This window comes from Capra hircus, chromosome 4 (genome assembly GCF_001704415.2).
Source record: "Capra hircus breed San Clemente chromosome 4, ASM170441v1, whole genome shotgun sequence".
NCBI lineage: Eukaryota > Metazoa > Chordata > Mammalia > Artiodactyla > Bovidae > Capra > Capra hircus.
Window position 1 is genome coordinate 78,480,547 of NC_030811.1, and position 18,418 is coordinate 78,498,964.

Below are 18,418 nucleotides of genomic sequence, written 5' to 3' on the forward strand. Positions count from 1 at the left end.
GCATGCCAGGCCTCCCTGTCCATCACCAACTCCCGGAGTTTACCCAAACGCATGTCCATTAAGTCAGTGATGGCATCTAACCATCTCATCCTCTGTCGTCTCTTTCTCCGCCTGCCTTCAATCTTTCCAAACATCAGGGTCTTTTCAAATGAGTCAGCTGTTTGCATCAGGTGGCCAAAGTATTGGAGTTTCAGCTTCAACATCAGTCCTTCCAACGAACACTCAGGACTGATCTCCTTTAGGATGGACTGGTTGGATGTCCTTGCAGTTCAAGGGACTCTCAAGAGTCTTCTCCAACACCACAGTTCAAAAGCATCAATTCTTCAGCACTCAGCTTTCCTTATAGTCCAACTCTCACATCCATACATGTGAGACATCTCACATGACTACTGGAAAAACCATAGCCTTGGCTAGACAGACCTTTGTTGACAAAGTAATATCTCTGCTTTACCTGTTTGAATGCAGAGTTCCAAAGAATAGCAAGGAGAAATAAGAAAGCCTTCCTCAGTGATCAGTGCAAAGAAATAGAGGAAAAGAACAGAATGGGAAAGACTAGAGATCTCTTCAAGAAAATTAGAGATACCAAGACAACATTTTGTGCAAAGATGGGCTCAATAAAGGACAGAAATGGTACAGACCTAACAGAAGCAGAAGATATTAAGAAGAGGTGGCAAGGATACACAGAAGAACTGTACAAAAAAGATCTTCACGACCCAGATAATCATGATGGTGTGATCACTCACCTAGAGCCAGACATCCTAGAATGTGAAGTCAAGTGGGCCTCAGAAAGCATCACTATGAACAAAGCTAGCGGAGGTGATGGAATTCCAGTTGAGCTATTTCAAATCCTAAAAGATGATGCTCTGAAATTGCTGCACTCAATTTGCCAGCAAATTTGGAAAACTCAGCAGTGGCCACAGGATTGGAAAAGGTCAGTTTTCATTCCAATCCCAAAGAAAGGCAATGCCAAAGAATGCTCAAACTACCACACAATTGCACTCATCTCACACGCTAGTAAAGTAATGCTCAAAATTCTCCAAGCCAGGCTTCAGCAATACACGAACCATGAACTTCCAGGTGTTCAAGCTGGTTTTAGAAAAGGCAGAGGAATCAGAGATCAAATTGCCAACATCTACTGGATCATCGAAAAAGCAAGAAAGTTCCCCCAAAACATCTATTTCTGCTTTATTGACTATGCCAAAGCCTTTGACTGTGTGGATTCACAATAAACTGTGGAAAACTCTCCTAGAAACCCTCAATATCAATGATGCATTGCCTTTTTCTCTAGAAGAATCCTCCTACTCTCCTCACGTGATCCCCTACTCAAGTATTCTCTTTTCCATGAATTATTGTTTGGAATCTCAGGAGAGACCAAAAACCCTTCTCCCAGGTATAGGTCTTCTGAAATATTTATTGCATTCAAAATTCTTTTTACAGTAGTTGTTAAATAAAACTGAACATTAATATACAGTATGTATGATAACTATAATAATATCAAACAATATAGATGTGACATATACATATTACATATATATAATATTGAATCTATACTATACTCCAGGCCTTAGGCTAAACATCCTATAGGTATTACAACATTTATTCCTCATAACATTTGTGCAAAGTAAGTTTGTAATGTTACCTATTTTTACAAAGGATGGAACTGATATAGAGATGTAAAAATAATTTGTTCAATTCACAACTAGTATGAAGAATAAAGCTGTGAGTGGAATCCACACTTGTCTGTTTCCAAAGCTCTGTGCTCTTAACTATATACTACATTATGAAATTTCTAGCACAGGATCAAGAGTTACACACCTTACTATAATCACTGTCTAGCACAGTGCCTAGAACATAGCACAACATTAAAACATATATAGAGTTTACACAACTATTTGAACTGTAATCAATGTTGTAGAATACTAAGGACTCCTATATTTCTCTATATTTACTCCATATTTCTTCATTTTATTCCATATTTCTTCTCCAAAATGTTTTTCCTTACCTTTTATTCTGATTACATAATGGATGCTATCTTTAAAAGATAAAAGAACCTTCTTCTTAATGATTTTTAACTTAGGCCACATACACGTACCATAGGATGAACTACTTGAGGACATAGATGATATCTTAATGAAGTCATATTCATCTTTTTGTCACCAGTCTCTAGTTCAATGCCAGATAGAGAATAGGTTACCAATGAATGTTCTCTAAATAATGATTTACTTTTGCATTCCAGTCCCCTATAATGAAAAGAACATCTGTCTTGGGTGTTATAAGCTCTTGTACGTCTTCATAGATCCGTTCAACTTCATCTTCTTCAGCATTACTAGTTGGGGAATAGACTTGGATTATTTTGATACTGAATGGTTTGTCTTGGAAATGAACAGAGATCATTCAATCATTTTGGAGATTGCACCCAAGTACTGCATTTTGGAATCTTTCATTGACTATGAGGGCTACTCAATGTCTTCTAAGGGATTCTTGCCCACAGTAGTAGATATAAGGTCATCTTCACCAATTCCAGTCTATTTTAGCTCACTGATTCCTAAAATGTCGATGTCTTGCCATCTCCTGTTTGACCACTTCCAATTTCCCTTGATTCATAGACCTAACATTCCAAGTTCCTATGCAATGTTGTTCTTTACAGCATTGTACTTTACTTCCATCACCAGTCACATCTGGCTGTTTTTGCTTTGGCTCCATCTCTTCATTCTTTCTGGATTTGTTTCTTCACTGTTCTCCAGTAGTATACTGGGCACCTACCAACCTAGAGAGTTCATCTTTCAGTGTCCTATCTTTTTGCCTTTTCATACTTTTCATGGGGTTCTCAAGGGAAGAATACTGAAGCGGTGTGCCATTCCCTTATTCAGTGGACCACATTTTCTCAGAACTTTCCACCATGATCCATCCATCATGGGTGGCCCTACACAGCATGTCTCACGGTTTCACTGAACTAGACAAGGCTGTAGTCCATGTGATCAGCAAAAACAAGACTGGGAGCTGACTATGGCTCAGATTATGAACTCCTTATTCCAAATACATACTTAAACTGAAGAAAGTAGGGAAAACCACTAGAACATTCAGACATGACCTAAATCAAATCCTTTATGATTATACAGTAGAAGTGACAAATAGATTCAAGGGATTAGATCTGAGAGCCAGAGTGTCTGAAGAATTATAGACAGAGGTTCGTGACATTGTACAGGAGGCAGTGATCAATACCATCCCCAATAAAAAGAAATGCAAAAAAAGCAAAATGGTTGTCTAAGGAGGCCTTAAAAATAGCTGAGAAAAGAAGAGAAGCTAAAGGCAAAAGAGAAAAGGAAAGATATACCCATCTGAATACAGAGTTAGAAAGAATAGCAAAGAGAGATAACAAAACCTTCCTCAGTGATCAATGCAAAGAAACAGAGGAAAATGATAGAATGGGAAAGACTAGAGATCTCTTCAAGAAAATTAGAGATACCAAGGGAACTTTTCGTTAAAAGATGGGCACAATAAAGGACAGCAATGGTATAGTCCTAACAAAAGCAGAAGATATTAAGAAGAGGTGGCAAGGATACACAGAATATCTATACAAAGAAAATCTTCATGACCCAGATAACCATGATGGTGTGATCACTCACCTAGAGCCAGACATCCTGGAATGCAGAGTCCATTGGGCCTTAGGAAGCATCACTATGAACAAAGCTAGTGGAGGTGATGGAATTCCAGTAGAGCTATTTCAAATCCTAAAAGATGATGCTGTGAAAGTGCTACACTCAATATACCAGCACATTCGGAAAACTCAGCAGTGGCCACAGGACTGGAAAAGGTCAGTTTTCATTCCAATCCCAAACAAAGGCAATACCAAAGAATACTCAAATTACCATACAATTGCACTCATCTCACATGCTAGCAAAGTAATGTTCAAAATCCTCCAAGCCAGGCTTCAACATTACGTGAACCTTGAAATTCCAGATGTTCAAGCTGGATTTAGAAAAGGCAGAAGAATCTGAGATCAAATTGCCAAAAATCAAGAGAGTTCCAGAAAAACATCTATTTCTGCTTTATTGACTATGCCAAAGCCTTTGACTGTGTAGATCACAACAAACTGTGGAAAATTCTTAAAAAGCTGGGGCTACCAAAGCACCTTACCTGCCTCCTGAGAAATCTGTATGCAGGTCAAGAAGCAACAGTTAGAACTAGACATGGAACAACAGACTGCTTCCAAGGAGGAAAAGCAGTATGTCAAGGCTGTATATTGTCACCCTGCTTATTTAACTTATACGCAGAGTACATCATGAGAAACGCTGGGCTGGATGAAGCATAAGCTGGAATCAAGACTGCCAGGAGAAATATCAATAACCTCAGGTATGGAGATGACACCACGCTTATGGCAGAAAGCAAAGAGGAACTAAAGAGCCTCTTGATGAAAGTGAAAGAAGAGAGTGAAAAGGTTGGCTTAAAACTCAATATTCAGAAAACTAAGATCATGGCATCTGGTCCCATCACTTCATGGCAAATCGATTGGGAAACAATGGAAACAGTGACAGACTTTATTTTGCGGGGCTCCAAAATCACTGCAGATGGTGACTGTAGCAATGAAAATTAAAAGATACTTGCTCCTTGGAATAAAAGTTATGACTAACCTAGACAGCATAGTAAAAAGCTGAGACATTACTTTGTCAACAAAGGTCCATCTAGTCAAGGATATGATTTTTCCAGTAGTCATGTATGGATTGAGAGGTGGACTATAAAGAAAGCTGAGTGCCAAAGAATTGATGCTTTTGAACTGTGATGTTGGAGAAAACTCTTAAGAGTCCCTTGGACTGCAAGGACATCCAACCAGTTCATCCTAAAGGAGATCAGTCCTGGGTGTTCATTGGAAGGACTGATGTTGAAGTTGAAACTCCAATACTTTGTCCACCTGACGGGAAGGACTGACTCATTCGAAAAGACTGTGATGCTGGGAAAGATTGAAGGCAGGAAGAGAAGGGGATGAAGAGGATGAGGTGGTTGGATGGTATCACTGACTGGATGGACATGAGTTTGAGTAAGCTCTGGGAGTTGGGGATGGACAGGGAAGCCTGGCATGCTGCAGTCCGTGGGGAGGTAAAGAGTCGGACATGACTGAATGACTGGACTGAACTGAAATAATAACTAGATGAATTCTAGCTCTAGAAAAATGGTGTTGGAACATTTCTGATGAGTCAGTTTACAATTATACACTCCTGGATTGGTGGCATAGACATTTGTAAACATTATATAATTCAAAAAATATTTCTAGTTGTTTCTGGCAGGCATTGGTGGGTATATTTTTGTAGTTGATTTATTTTCTTGATTATGTTCTATTTTGGATATTGTTAAAATAACCCTTTGTTCCACATAATGTACTTCTGAATATTTATAGTTTTCTGTAATTTAAAACAGAGGTCCAACCAGATAACACTTAGTGAGATAATGGAGACACACCTAGAATTTGAGTGAATTTGTGTAACAAGAATATACATCTTGGTTAATTCTCCAAATAGATTTCTGTTTCTGAAAGATATTCAGTAATGCTTCCCAAAACAATAAAATGGCAATAAAATAGCTATTTTTATACCATTTTTCAGTTATATCTGTCAAAAGACTTTGGTCTCAAAATAACAGAAAACCCAATCCAAATTGTTCAACATATCTTATGTACTGTTAGCTCAATAACAAAAAGTCTTAAGAAAAGACTAGTTCTGGGCTCATTATTTTAGCAGATTATCACTCAGTTCAGATTGTCACTCAGTTCAGCCATTCTCCACCGCTGGTCTTCTCCTCAAGATCACAAGATGGCTCCAGTGGCTCCAGGTATCACCTCCATATATAGCAACTTTCATAGAAAAATGAATATATTTGTCCTGGATCTTATTTCTGAGAAACTAAAAAGCTTGTCAGAAAGTCCACAAAGGGATTAACTTTACTTTTCATTACTTAGAACTGAGTTATAAGCCATTTCCTAAAGCAGTCACTGGCAAAGAGATGGAATTACCATGCTTGATTTAGACTACTTTAAATTCATCCCCTTGGGATAAGGCTGACATAATACAAAGCACGTGGCACAGCATCACATCATTGTGTAGTTCAGTTAAGTTCAGTTCATTCGCTCAGTTGTGTCCGATTCTTTGCGACCCCATGAATTGCAGCACGCCAGGCCTCCCTGTCCATCACCATCTCCCGGAGTTCACTCAGACTCACGTCCATCGAGTCAGTGATGCCATCCAGCCATCTCATCCTCTGTCGTCCCCTTCTCCTCCTGCCCTCAATCCCTCCCAGCATCAGAGTCTTTTCAATGAGTCAATTCTTCGCATGAGGTGGCCAAAGTACTGGAGTTTCAGCTTTAGCATCATTCCTTCCAAAGAAATCCCAGGGTTGATCTCCTTCAGAATGGACTGGTTGGATCTCCTTGCAGTCCAAGGGACTCTCAAGAGTCTTCTCCAACACCACAGTTCAAAAGCATCAATTCTTGGCGCTCAGCCTTCTTCACAGTGCAACTCTCACAGAGAGTTTAATAAAACTGGCATTCTGTTCAGTAAGGAATGAGGGGATGGGGAAAGAAGAAATGCATCCCAGATAGACAATCAACAATGTCTCTAATACCTTTGTGACTTTCTAAAGTCTATCTGAAAACATACTCAACAGAAGCAAAACCACTCAATGCTAAACGTGAATTTCCCCAAAGATAAAGGGTCTTATGATGCTCTTAATGGGCTTTCCTGGGAGCTCAGAGGTTAAAGCGTCTGCCTGCAATGTGAGAGACCTGGGTTCGATTCCTGGGTCGGGAAGATCCTCTGGAGAAGGAAATGGCAACCCACTCCAGTATTCTTGCCTGGAGAATCCCATGGACAGAGGAGCCTGGTGGGCTATAGTCCATGGGGTCTTAATACTAGACAATGAAGAATTTCCAATTAATTTTGATATAAGAATATAAAAGGATTTTTTTTTTTTTTTGATTCACAGTAGTATGTTAGCACACTGCTTGGGCTATCAAAGTGAAAGTGAAGTTGCTCAGTCATGTCCGACTCTTTGTGACCCCATGGACTATAGCCTACCAGGCTCCTCCCTCCATGGGATTCTCCAGGCAAGACTACTGGAGTGGGTTGCCATTTCCTTCTCCAGGGGATTTTCCCGACCCAGGGATTGTCCTGGGCTATCAAAGACATCATAAATTTTAAACAGTTTTTAGTAAAGCTTATGGTATACGTATACTTCACAAATTCATATATATCCACTCCAAAGTAAATTAATTTGACATAAGGAAACTAGATATAAAGTAAAACCTCAATGTAATTCAAAATATTATATTCTCCATTTCATGACAAAATCCTTTAGGACTCAATTAAGCTTGGTTTTTCTTGACATTTTCAAATTCTCCATAAAGCAACATTAGTACCTATATTTTAACTAGATAAGTTAAGAATCATTTAACTTATTTTTAAATGATTAATTCTTTAGAATTATAATATATTGAATACTCATTGGACTTCCATTGTGGCTCAGCTGGTAAACAATCTGCCTGCAATGTGGGAGACCTGGGTTTGATCCCTGGTTGGGAAGATCCCCTAAAGAAGGGAAAGGCTACCCACTTCAGTATTCTGGCCTGGAGAACTCCATGGACTGTATAGTTCATGGGGTCACAAAGAATCAGACATGATTAAGCAACTTTCACATATACTCAGAGCATGTTGGATTCAGTCCTCTCATTTTATTCTGAGACAGCTAAACCAGTGCAATTTAAATTTTTCTGTAAATATGTTATCAAGTTCATGAATAAGCATGCTCCTTATCTCTGTCCCTTCTTTACATTACATTTTATTACATTAACATTAGGACATTATCTTAGGCATCCTAGTCCACCAGCCACTTAGTGATGTAAATAAAAATGACTAAAATCCAAACTGCTAAATATTATCATTTCTTAACAACCAATATATATGAAATACAGAAATCATCTGGGTACTCAATGTCATTATGTCTTTTAGGTCTCTCATTATCATAGTTAATAAGGGTTTACAAATACCAATCATAGTTGAAAATTTATGAGTGCCTGTGCAAGCTTTTCAGCTAGATTTGTCACACATGGAATATTTTTATGTAACTCTTTCACTAAAACCAGACTGTCCTCTTACATGTATAAATGCTGTTCCAGGACTATCAATTTAAAAATTGGGACTGACAGACTTCCCCAGCAGTCTAGTGGTTGAGACTTTTCACTTCCACTGTAATGGGTTTGATTCCTGGTCAGGGAACTAGGATACCACACGCTGCATGGCGTGGGCAAAAAATAACTTAAAAAAACTGGCATTGAAATTTACTGTTTCAAAAACGTGTGTGTGTGTGTGTGCATTCATACACACATGTGGGTGCATTTCATGTACGCAAAGAAGCAGAACAGACAAATTTGCTATTCACTAGAGTGACTCTCTCACAATGAACTGAAGAAAAGGAAAGCAAAGGTACTTCCAACCAAAGAGGAAAATGAGATGATGTTAGAGATAATGTTTCAGAAGAACTACTAAGAGGGAAGATTTTAGATGGGTAAGAGCATCTTTGATAACATTCCTGCTCTTCCAGAGAGGAACTGACTTCTTTCTATCTACTTAGACCTCAGTCCTAATAAAATGGTCATCCACTAAGCACATGAGTTGTCAAGAGGAAAGATCACAGTTACTCATGATCCGAGTACTTTTGGAAATAAGCCACAATTTTTGTGACCCTTTAAGTCTTGTTACTTATTTAATAGAATAAATTTGACATGTAAGGTTCTGTAAACCTGAGGTGTACAGCACATGTTACTTTGATATATTTATATGTTTGTAATATGTTGCCAATGTAATGATATTTATCACATTATATAATAAAAGATTATATATAACATTTTGAAACACAATGTAATGTGAAAATAGAAAAATAAAATACATACTCTTTTTCTTGTTTTCTCTTCTTTTACTTTTATTTTTTCTTCTCTTAAACTGTCCCTCCCCTTGTTGAATTTTTTTTCTTTTCTTTTTTTAAATTTATTTTTATTTTATTTTACTTTACAATACTGTATTGGTTTTGCCATATATCAACATGAATCTGCCATGAGTGTACACATGTTCCCAATCCTGAATCCCCCTCCTACCTCCCTCCCCATATCATATAAGAAACGAATCGCCAGTCTAGGTTCGATGCATGATACAAAATATACACTCTTTATTAAACAAATTTGCTTCTTCCTATTTCATTTCACAGGAACTTAATAAAACCCATGGCTGATTCCACTTGTTTTACTTAGTATGAACAGAATGCTAGATTTCTAATTTATATTCACTCAAAACTTTGATATAGTTCCATGTATTTTGGCATCTAGTATTACTGCTAAAAGTCTAGAAAGCTTATTATCTTAGTGATTAAAAAAACCAAATGATGCTTGAAACATCTGATCCAATTCTGAGAATATAAAGAAATACTATACTGTAAAAAAAAAAAAAGGAATTAACATGTGATACAGTATTATTAACTAAAGTACAGATTTTGTTCAAATTTCACAAAATTTTATGCTAGTGTCTATTATTTGTTTTCATACCCTATTTTCAAGATTCCACACTGTTATTTGTTGCATTGAGCAGCTTCAGCTGCATGCAACAAATTCTGTTAAATTCTCTTTTCATTTTTATTGTCACAGATATTTTCTAATTTTCCTTGTTATGGCTTCTTAGATATTCCCATCATTCAAAAGTGGATATTTAATTTCCAAATGCATGGGATTTGTAAAGTATCCTCGATATTAATTTCTCATTCTGATATAATTTTTCATTTAAATAATTTCTTCTCTGCTTCCCATCCATGCTTTTTTTAGCCTTCTAACTTTATTGAGGCTTTCAATGGCTAGTCAAAGGTTTCTCTTGATAAATGTCACATTGTACTTGAAAATATGTAGATTATTTTCAAATGTCTTTTGATACTGATTTCTAACATAATTCCACAGTGATAAAAGAACAAACTGTATGGTTGCAATACCTTTAGACCATGAAATTTTTGCACCTTGTTTTATGTCCCTGAATATGTTCCAATGTCTCCAAGTTTATAGTCTATGGGAACCTGAATAGAATTTGTATCTCACTGTTGTGTGAAAATTGTATAAATCTTAATTATGTTGTATTGGTTCATGATTTTTAGTTCTACTATACCCTTCTACTTTTCCATATATTCATTCTATTAAGTTTTGAGAGTTTGATATTGAAATTCCAAACTAAATATCTTAATTTATCTACTTAAAAAATAATTGTAATATATAGCAGAACTATGAGATTTCCCTGGTGGCACAGCAGTAAAGAATTCGCCTAAAAATCAGGAGTCATAGGAGATGCTGGTTCAATCCCTGGGTTAGAAAGATCCCCTGGAGGCGGCCATGGAAACCTACTCCAGTATTCTTGCCTGGAGAGTCCCATGAACAGAGGAGCATGGTTGACTATAGTCCATGTGACTATAGGTCACAAAAAGTCAGACCTGACTGAAGAGACTTGGCATACATACACGCATAGAGGAACTATATGTAACTTTCCAATTTCCAAGTCTCCTGTAAGTAAATGTGTTATTATACTTTCATAATTTGAAAAATAAAAAAGAAAAAGAAAAAAGTAAAACCCATGGCTATTTATAGAAAAATCTCTGATTTCATATGTACAAGTTTCACTAAACTCAGCTAAAAGGTTCAAAAAATTATTCCATAAATTTTATCATCAGAGAAATCAATATCTTCAAAATATCTTTTACTTCACACTATTAAGGTTTACTCTTTCTTCTGTCGCATATCCATTTGCAGCCATTATTGAATACATGACGACTGCCATGACTTTAAAAGTGAAAAAAAATGTTTAAGTAAACCAAAATAACTGAAAATAACACAAAGACTGACATGGATTCATGTAAAAATTATAGGGAAAAATGTTTTCTAAGGTAAAACAAGCCATAAAATTATGTTAAGTATTGAACAAAATCTAATCACTCACTTAAAACATGCATTCATCATCCTCCTTTATCCTTGAAAATATATGCACTGGATGTATCTGAGTTAATATTCAATCAGTTGTCCAAAAAAGGAAATGTTTTTCCTGTTACTCCTAGACAATCCAAAGCAGACAATACTGTTTATTAACTTTAAAACAAATTTCTAAAGCTTAAATTAAAATTTTTGATTAATATATTTTAAAATTAATTTAAAATTAATTTCCAGATAGGGTCTTTTTAAATTGAATTTGTAACATATCAATGAAATGTAATAACAGAAGCAATTATCAACTTCCTATAAGAATATGACCATTTTAGGGATATGATGGGCTTAAAACCTATGTAAAGCCTATGTAAAATCAGTAATTATGAAACTATTACTAACTTACCTATACAACAGAAATTATATTAAAGAAATATTGCATCTGTCCTTCCTGTAAACAAAAGAGAGGGAGCTGGGACTGGAATGGGATAATCAACCATAATACTAAGAAAGTTGTAAGGCCCTATTCCATGCTTTTCATAATAATCAGACTATACTTTAGAAATACTTTTAAAAATTAATATTGGACACTGGACCAGCAAGGTAAATGTTCCTATTGAATTCTAAGATGGGATTAAGTCAGCTTAAATGCTAAAATCACTGGGGGAGGCTGATGGTAGATACACTATTGGTTGCTTCATCTTGAAATTGTTAATATAAAGAATCATTTGTATTGAGCTGCTGACATGCTCACAAATGCAAAGCAAACTTTGAGCTGATTTTTGATGTATTTTTCTTTATTTTACATGGTTGACTATGAACACGTAGGAATTAATTCTGTTTTTTTATTGCTCTTCTTTATGAGGTTGTGATTTCTAGCTAAGAAATAAAAGTTCTGCCTTAAAACATGATACGTGTATTTAACTCTAGTCACATGTAAGAAGTATAAAATAAATTCCTAAGCTTAAATTAGTGAATTCTGATAGGATTTCTATGCTTGTCAAGCCTAGAGTAAATGATTCAATAAGATATGGGGACAAAGGGAATAAATTATTGAGTAAAAATAAACTATGGCTAGAGTATAAAATAAATATAAAACAGATCTTTACACATAAAGGTGGCATCAGTGAGAGTTATTTTTAAAAGGTGAAAATATGTTCCATTCCATTTAATGGCAGTACTCTTCACATTAATGATTTTCAAAGAAGATTTATTTCACTCTATGGAAAAACTTTAAGACTACGACTTGCAAATTACTCATACTACTAATTAGTCAATCATTTTCTATTTCTCAGTTAGGCTTCAATTAAGTGTAAAATCCTTTGAAAATTAAAAACATTTCATGTCACTAGCTCAAAATGACCAACATGTTTGGAAACACATTTACGAACACTTACATAATGCTTATTATCTGCCAGACACTACATCATTTAAATACATAACTTATTTAATATTCTCAAGATACTATTACTACCCTGGGCTAGATAACTTGTTTATATAGCCAATACCAAGTGGCATACTCGGGATTCAAACCCAGACAATCTACTTGGGAGACTACATTTAAAGCCTACTCTATCACAATTCTTCAGAGAAATGCTTCATCCAGGGACTGCTATGCATTTGAAAGCCATTGTTTAAACTACAGCAGTCAGGGTTGTTCAATGTGAAAACTTTTTGCTCACTATGAGAGTGAATGTGTGAATTTCATGCAGCTAAAAAGGAAAGTGAGCATAAGAAATATGGGAAAAGACTGCACCATATAAATGTTATAGAAATGTGCTTAGTGCTTAGTCACTTTGCACAGTTGTGTCTGACTCTCTGCGGCCCTATGGACTGTAGCCCTCCAGGCTCATCTGTCTATGGAATTTTCCAGGCAAGAATACTGGAGTGGGTTGCCATGCCCTCCTCCAGGGGATCTTCCCTACCCAGGGACTGAAGGGAGTCACTGAGTCTCTCTTGTCTCCTGCATTAGCAGGTGGATTCTTTACCACTAGCACCACCTGGGAAGCCCTTAAGAGTAGAAAAGGTGGCACTTAAATACATTAGCTGTGGTTTTACCCCAAAAGTAATCAAACATGACAAAAAAGCACACAGTCATATTTATCATTCAACATCATACTATCTAAATTTTGTACATTAAAAAAATGAGAACTATAGTAGTATCCCCCATAAATTATGCCCAAAGATAACTCATTCACCTTGTCCTAAAATTTAAAGATACCTTATCCTAAAATAATTAACTGATCAAATTGCTTCAACAATTCAATAAATTCACATACTTAGTTTTCTATGGAGGAAAATGAATCTTGGAGAAAATTTGACATAATTTGTTTTCAGCTTTTCAAATAAAGGAAGCACAGAGGTTTAACTCTATGATACTAGCTTGAAGTCAGTCAAAAAGAAGCATGGCTCTTAATAATTGTGGATCTACTTTCCTTTGAAGGTGTCTCTGAACAGAGCAATAAGAGAGAGAGCAATGTACATCTTCTCTAGAACTGAATTTCAAAGGCTTTATTTGGCCCTTCTTCTACATAGGAAAATTTAGAAAACTTTTTGCCTTTTATTTTCCGCTGTGAGATCCTAAAGGGGAAAATAAGTTCAGGCTATGCAGGTCCCCATGTGGTTTTACATGCAGTAGCAAGGAATGTAGGACACAAAGGTCTATATAATTGCCTGCAGTGAACATTAGTGCAAATTTTAAAAGAAAAAAAGAAAAACCTTTAGCACTTCAGTACAGATCTCAAAATCATTCAAGAAACTTCCTTCAACTGCATCCATTACATTAATGAGATCACAGAAGAGAACTAGTTTAGAATTAAATATTTTGATGATAAAAATGTATTATTATAATCTAAAAAGCCATAGTTTATAAAAAATAATAGGATATGAAAATAAATGGTATTTTTCATATATGACTCATCACTGTGTGAATTAAAAGCAGTTTAAATTTAAAAGGGAATCTCTTGAATTAAATGGTTTTCAAAAATGGCTTTAAAAACATTTAAATTTTTGTAGAAAAATTACATCTATTTGTTTAGTGTGTCTAAAAATTCTGGTAGTTTACCTTCTTTTAAAATTATAATTATTTAATCTTAAAACAACTGTAAAGGAAAATTGGCCAAACATGTAAATAAAAATTGATTAAACAATGCAATTTTATATGGTGCACTTTTTAATAAACACTCTTGTTATGCAAATTTCTCCTTTTCTTTGCAAATTCTGCCTTAGTTTACCTGATTATGTATGTAGTTTCTATATAATACACAGTGTTGAATATTTAAAAATCAGCTATCTATTAGAATTTTAAATAACTGCTAAACAAACCATGTTTAAGTTTTTTCAATTATGTTAGTTTATTGGATCTCTAGAAATAAAACTACAGAGCCAAGAATTTCTATGTATTTTTCCAGCACATGAAATCGGTAATGAAACGCAAGACACATAGACACTATATCTAAGGTTCTGAAATTTTCACTTTTCTTACAATGATAAAGTAAACCGATCTATTATTTGACAAGGGAAAAGAAAGATTTCGACGGTGGGAATAGCATATGAATCACCACACATGGAAGAATATAAAAGCGGATTATATTTTCCACAAAAGCTAAAAGCAATTTTTTTGTTTCTTGGTCAATAGAGATTCAGAAGGTGAATCAGGTTCCTGTGGGAGTTCTGTGAATATCATTATAAGCATCAATCATCAATGACCCAATGAAATCCAGAACTAAAAGAATGAAAAGAAAATTTCCCTAAATATATCACATTCAGTCATGCCTGACTCTTTGCGACCCCATGGACTGTATAGTCCATGGAATTCTCCAGGCCAGAATACTGGAGTGGGTAGCCTTTTCCTTCTCCAGGAGATTATCCCCACTCAGGGATCAAACCCAGGTCTCCTGCATTGCAGGTGGATTCTTTACCAGCTGAGCCACCAGGGAAGCTCAAGGATACTGGAGTGGGTAGCCTATCCCTTCTCCAGTGGATCTTCCCCACCCAGGAAATGAACCGGGTCTCCTGCATTGCAGGTGGGTTCTTTACCAATTGAACTACCAGAGAACCCCAAATATATCACATTATATGTCTATACTCCATGAGTTCTAAAAACTATAATCTTCTAAATAAAACCTAACATAGAAGTCGAATATCTGAGACTGTCTTGGATCAATTCATGGAAGGACCAGGTACCCATCTTACATAGGAATCCATGGTATGTGGTCACTGGCCTCTATAAACACTCACAATTATGGGAGCTAATGAGTTCACAGTATAGTTAACAGATTTTTTTAAAGCTCTGTTAAAATCATCTTAATAAAAGTAAAATGCTTCATCCTTTAAAAATTTCCACAGATTTGTCTTATTTTTGCCCTATACATAATCATAGGATAGTATTTAATGATAGCTTTCATGCCTTCACTTTTCCAAGTTAAAGTCTTTCCACTGGATTTTATAGAATAGATTGACAATACCCCCCAAATCTCCCTTTCTTTCTTTTCTAGCTGCTAGAGCAACAGCCTGTGAAGGTTCATCTCAAAATAGTGTGCTCAGAATGAGTACATTAAAATGTGGTCATAATTACAAACTACAGTGGGATAAACACTTCCCTCATTAGGCTACAATCATTAGTCCAATTTATTAATAATATCTTAAAGTTGGCAGCCATTTTCCACTACAAATACCAACCTTGTTGTCAATAAAACCATGGTCATTAATTGTGACATAGACTTCTGGATTCAAAACCAGAACTTCACATTTATATCTATTACTATCAAATAGTATCATGACATCAAATACGCCAACATTAATGCCTATATTCGAGCCTCTGGTATGTCATCTTGGAAAACAGTAAGATATTCTATTTGCCTTCCTACCAAACACATTCTTCAGGTTCATATCGTATTTAACTCTGTGGCCCGACAAAGAAGTCAATGTTCACATTAGCCTATCTCAAGTCATCAATCACTAACACTCAAGAATCCCCAATTAAAACTTTTTTGTATGGCAGTTTACATTTAAGAAATTTTGCCTGAGGTTTCATTTTTCACTGACTTACTTTTAAAACTGGTTTATAGACAAGAATATCTCCCTAAGAGATATTGTTATGCAGGCAATGACATGCTCAATTCCATCTTCGAATCCGAACAATGTGTCACCAACAACAAATCTTTCGATTTGTGACGCATATACATACATGTCACACAGGATTATGAATATGAGCTACAAAACTTATGCAATCCCATGTGGAAAATGAAGATACACTATTTTATTCCAGCTAAAGTTGTCCTCTTTCCAAGAAACTTTTATCTCTCTTCTCTACTTCAGGACCAGCATTTTCCTATAGGCAAAGACAGTTGCGAGAATTCTGCAGGATCCCACCACAGCTTTCAGCGGAGGCTCATCTAAACCAGGTTGGAGCTGACCGGATCCTCAGTCGAAACCAGAAGGCTTTTTCATCCAGTTCCTCCTTAGAAACACGCCTCCCGCCCCTGCCCCTGCCCAAATCCGAAGCCAGAGGGGAGTCCGACCATAGAGAACTTCCCCTCATGAAGACAACCCCATAGTAAAGAACATTCCGGTAACCACGTCTCTCCTCCGACCTCCAACTCTAGAACCCGAAGCTAGCGCCGCGCCTCCTTCGCGAGCCGCCTCCCGCGGGCCGGCTCGGGGTGAGCTCCCGAGTTAGTCAGTGCGCACGTGACGCGCGGTGCCCACATGACACGACCGTGGGCGGGGGAGGGGGACAGAGGAGCGAGGCAGGGAAAAAGTTAAGGCAGACCCGTCAAAGCACCCGAAGCAACCTGCCCCTTCCCTTCTTTGTCAATTAGTGGCTCAGGGATCCCCAAGGTGTCTTCAGTACAGCTACCGAAACGGAGGGCGCCGGTCTCCGTTTGCCCCGTCACCCCCTACTCCTACCCGCCCTGCTGGTGATGCCGCTGCACCCTCAAGTTGTTCCTTCCTCTCTCTCCTGCCCTCCTTTTTCGTTTCTGCCTTCTTTCCTTCCCTAAAAGCTCTTCATCCATTGCGGGCCATGCGGCTGACGCACATTCAATTGCCCTGGGAGCTCGCCGGCACCGCCGAGGTCAGACAAGGCCGAACACCTACCAAACGGAAGGGGGTAACTGCGCAAACAAAGTTGCACGCTGCACCGCAACCGCCCCTCCCTCCCACTGAGCCCCCCATTCTGAGCCCCGGCAAAGCTCACTTGCTCTGCCGGTTCTCGATCGACCTCACCCCACTGTCGCGCAACACACCCCCTTCCACACGCGAGCCCACCCTTCCATGATGCCCCGGCGTCTGGAGCGGTCCAGCCTCCTGGTAAAGCACCGAGCCAGCCGCTGCGCTTACCTTGCTTGACACACTTGAGCCGGAGGGGGTCCTTGCAGTGTTTGATCACGGCCAGCACGTCCCTGATGGTGAGCCCCGCCACGGGGGTCTCGTTCACTTCCAACAGCAGTTCCTCAGACACCAACTTGCTTCCGCTCTCATAGGCCACCTTGCCCGGCTTCACCTCTCCCAGGTAGGGGAACTGTCCATTCTCGGCGCCCCCCTTCAGTTCAAAACCCAGCTGACCCTCCGGGTTCCTGCCAATGACACTCTCATGGACTTTGCTAGTCCAGTGGCTTTTCTTTTTCAAGCTTTTGGACATGGCAGTGGGGTGAGTCGCCTCAGCTCCCGAGGGATTCCTTTGGGGTAGGGGAGTTGGTGCTGAGAGAATGAGGCTGGAGGAGCCAGGGGGCCAAGAGGTGAGGAGAGCAGACTTTGCCTTCCTCCCCTCTCTGTTCGGTGCTTTCCCTCTTCTTTGGATGGAGTGTGGTCGAGGAAGGGGGAGGATGACAGGGACGGCTGGGCAGAGGTAGGAGAGCTTGGGTGAGGTTGTGCTGTCCCTTGAATGACACTCAAGGCTGTGGCCCCGCAGCAGAGGAGAGCTGTGGTGGTGGCGGCGGCGGCGGCGGCAGCGGCAGCCTGAGCGAGCAGTAGCCGAGCTGGTGAGCGGGTGGAGTGGGGGTGGGGAAGGAGAGTAGGGATGCCGGGGGCCACTCCTGCGTGGTGCGAGTGGGAGCGCGCGCGCGCCTGAGTGTGTGTTGTTAGCTGATATCCATGGTAGCTGCAGTGGCAGTGGCAGGGTCCGCGCGCGCTCGCGCGCTCGCGCGCGCGGCCGACTTGTACTGTACTGGCAGCAGGGGAGGAGGCTTAGCGCCGATGAGGAGGGAGCGGACTAGAGCGGGGAGGAGGGGCGCGCGCGCGCCGGGTGGGGAGCCGCTTACTGCTGTCTCCGCTCACCCCCCCACCCCCCTCCGCAGCTTGACCCGGTAGTGAAGGCTGAGAGAGAGGCAGGCTGGGTCCGCCTGGCAGCCTACGAGAGGAGGCGGGAGCGGGAAAGGAGGGGAGCCGAGGCCCGGCGTGGGGAGGCCGGCAGGAAGGGCTGCGAGCCCA

General features: G+C 38.8%; 1 protein-coding gene across 2 annotated transcripts in view; it reads right to left on the reverse strand.

Annotated features, from left to right (window-relative positions):
* MAGI2 (membrane associated guanylate kinase, WW and PDZ domain containing 2) overlaps nucleotides 1-18,194 on the reverse strand; it is a 1,495,474-nt gene extending 1,477,280 nt beyond the window's left edge. For both annotated transcript variants that reach the window (XM_018047275.1, XM_018047276.1), the window contains exon 1: nucleotides 17,330-18,194. In XM_018047275.1, coding sequence (XP_017902764.1) covers nucleotides 17,330-17,630 — 301 coding nt within the window. In that variant the 5' untranslated portion in view covers nucleotides 17,631-18,194. The remainder of the gene's footprint in view (nucleotides 1-17,329) is intronic.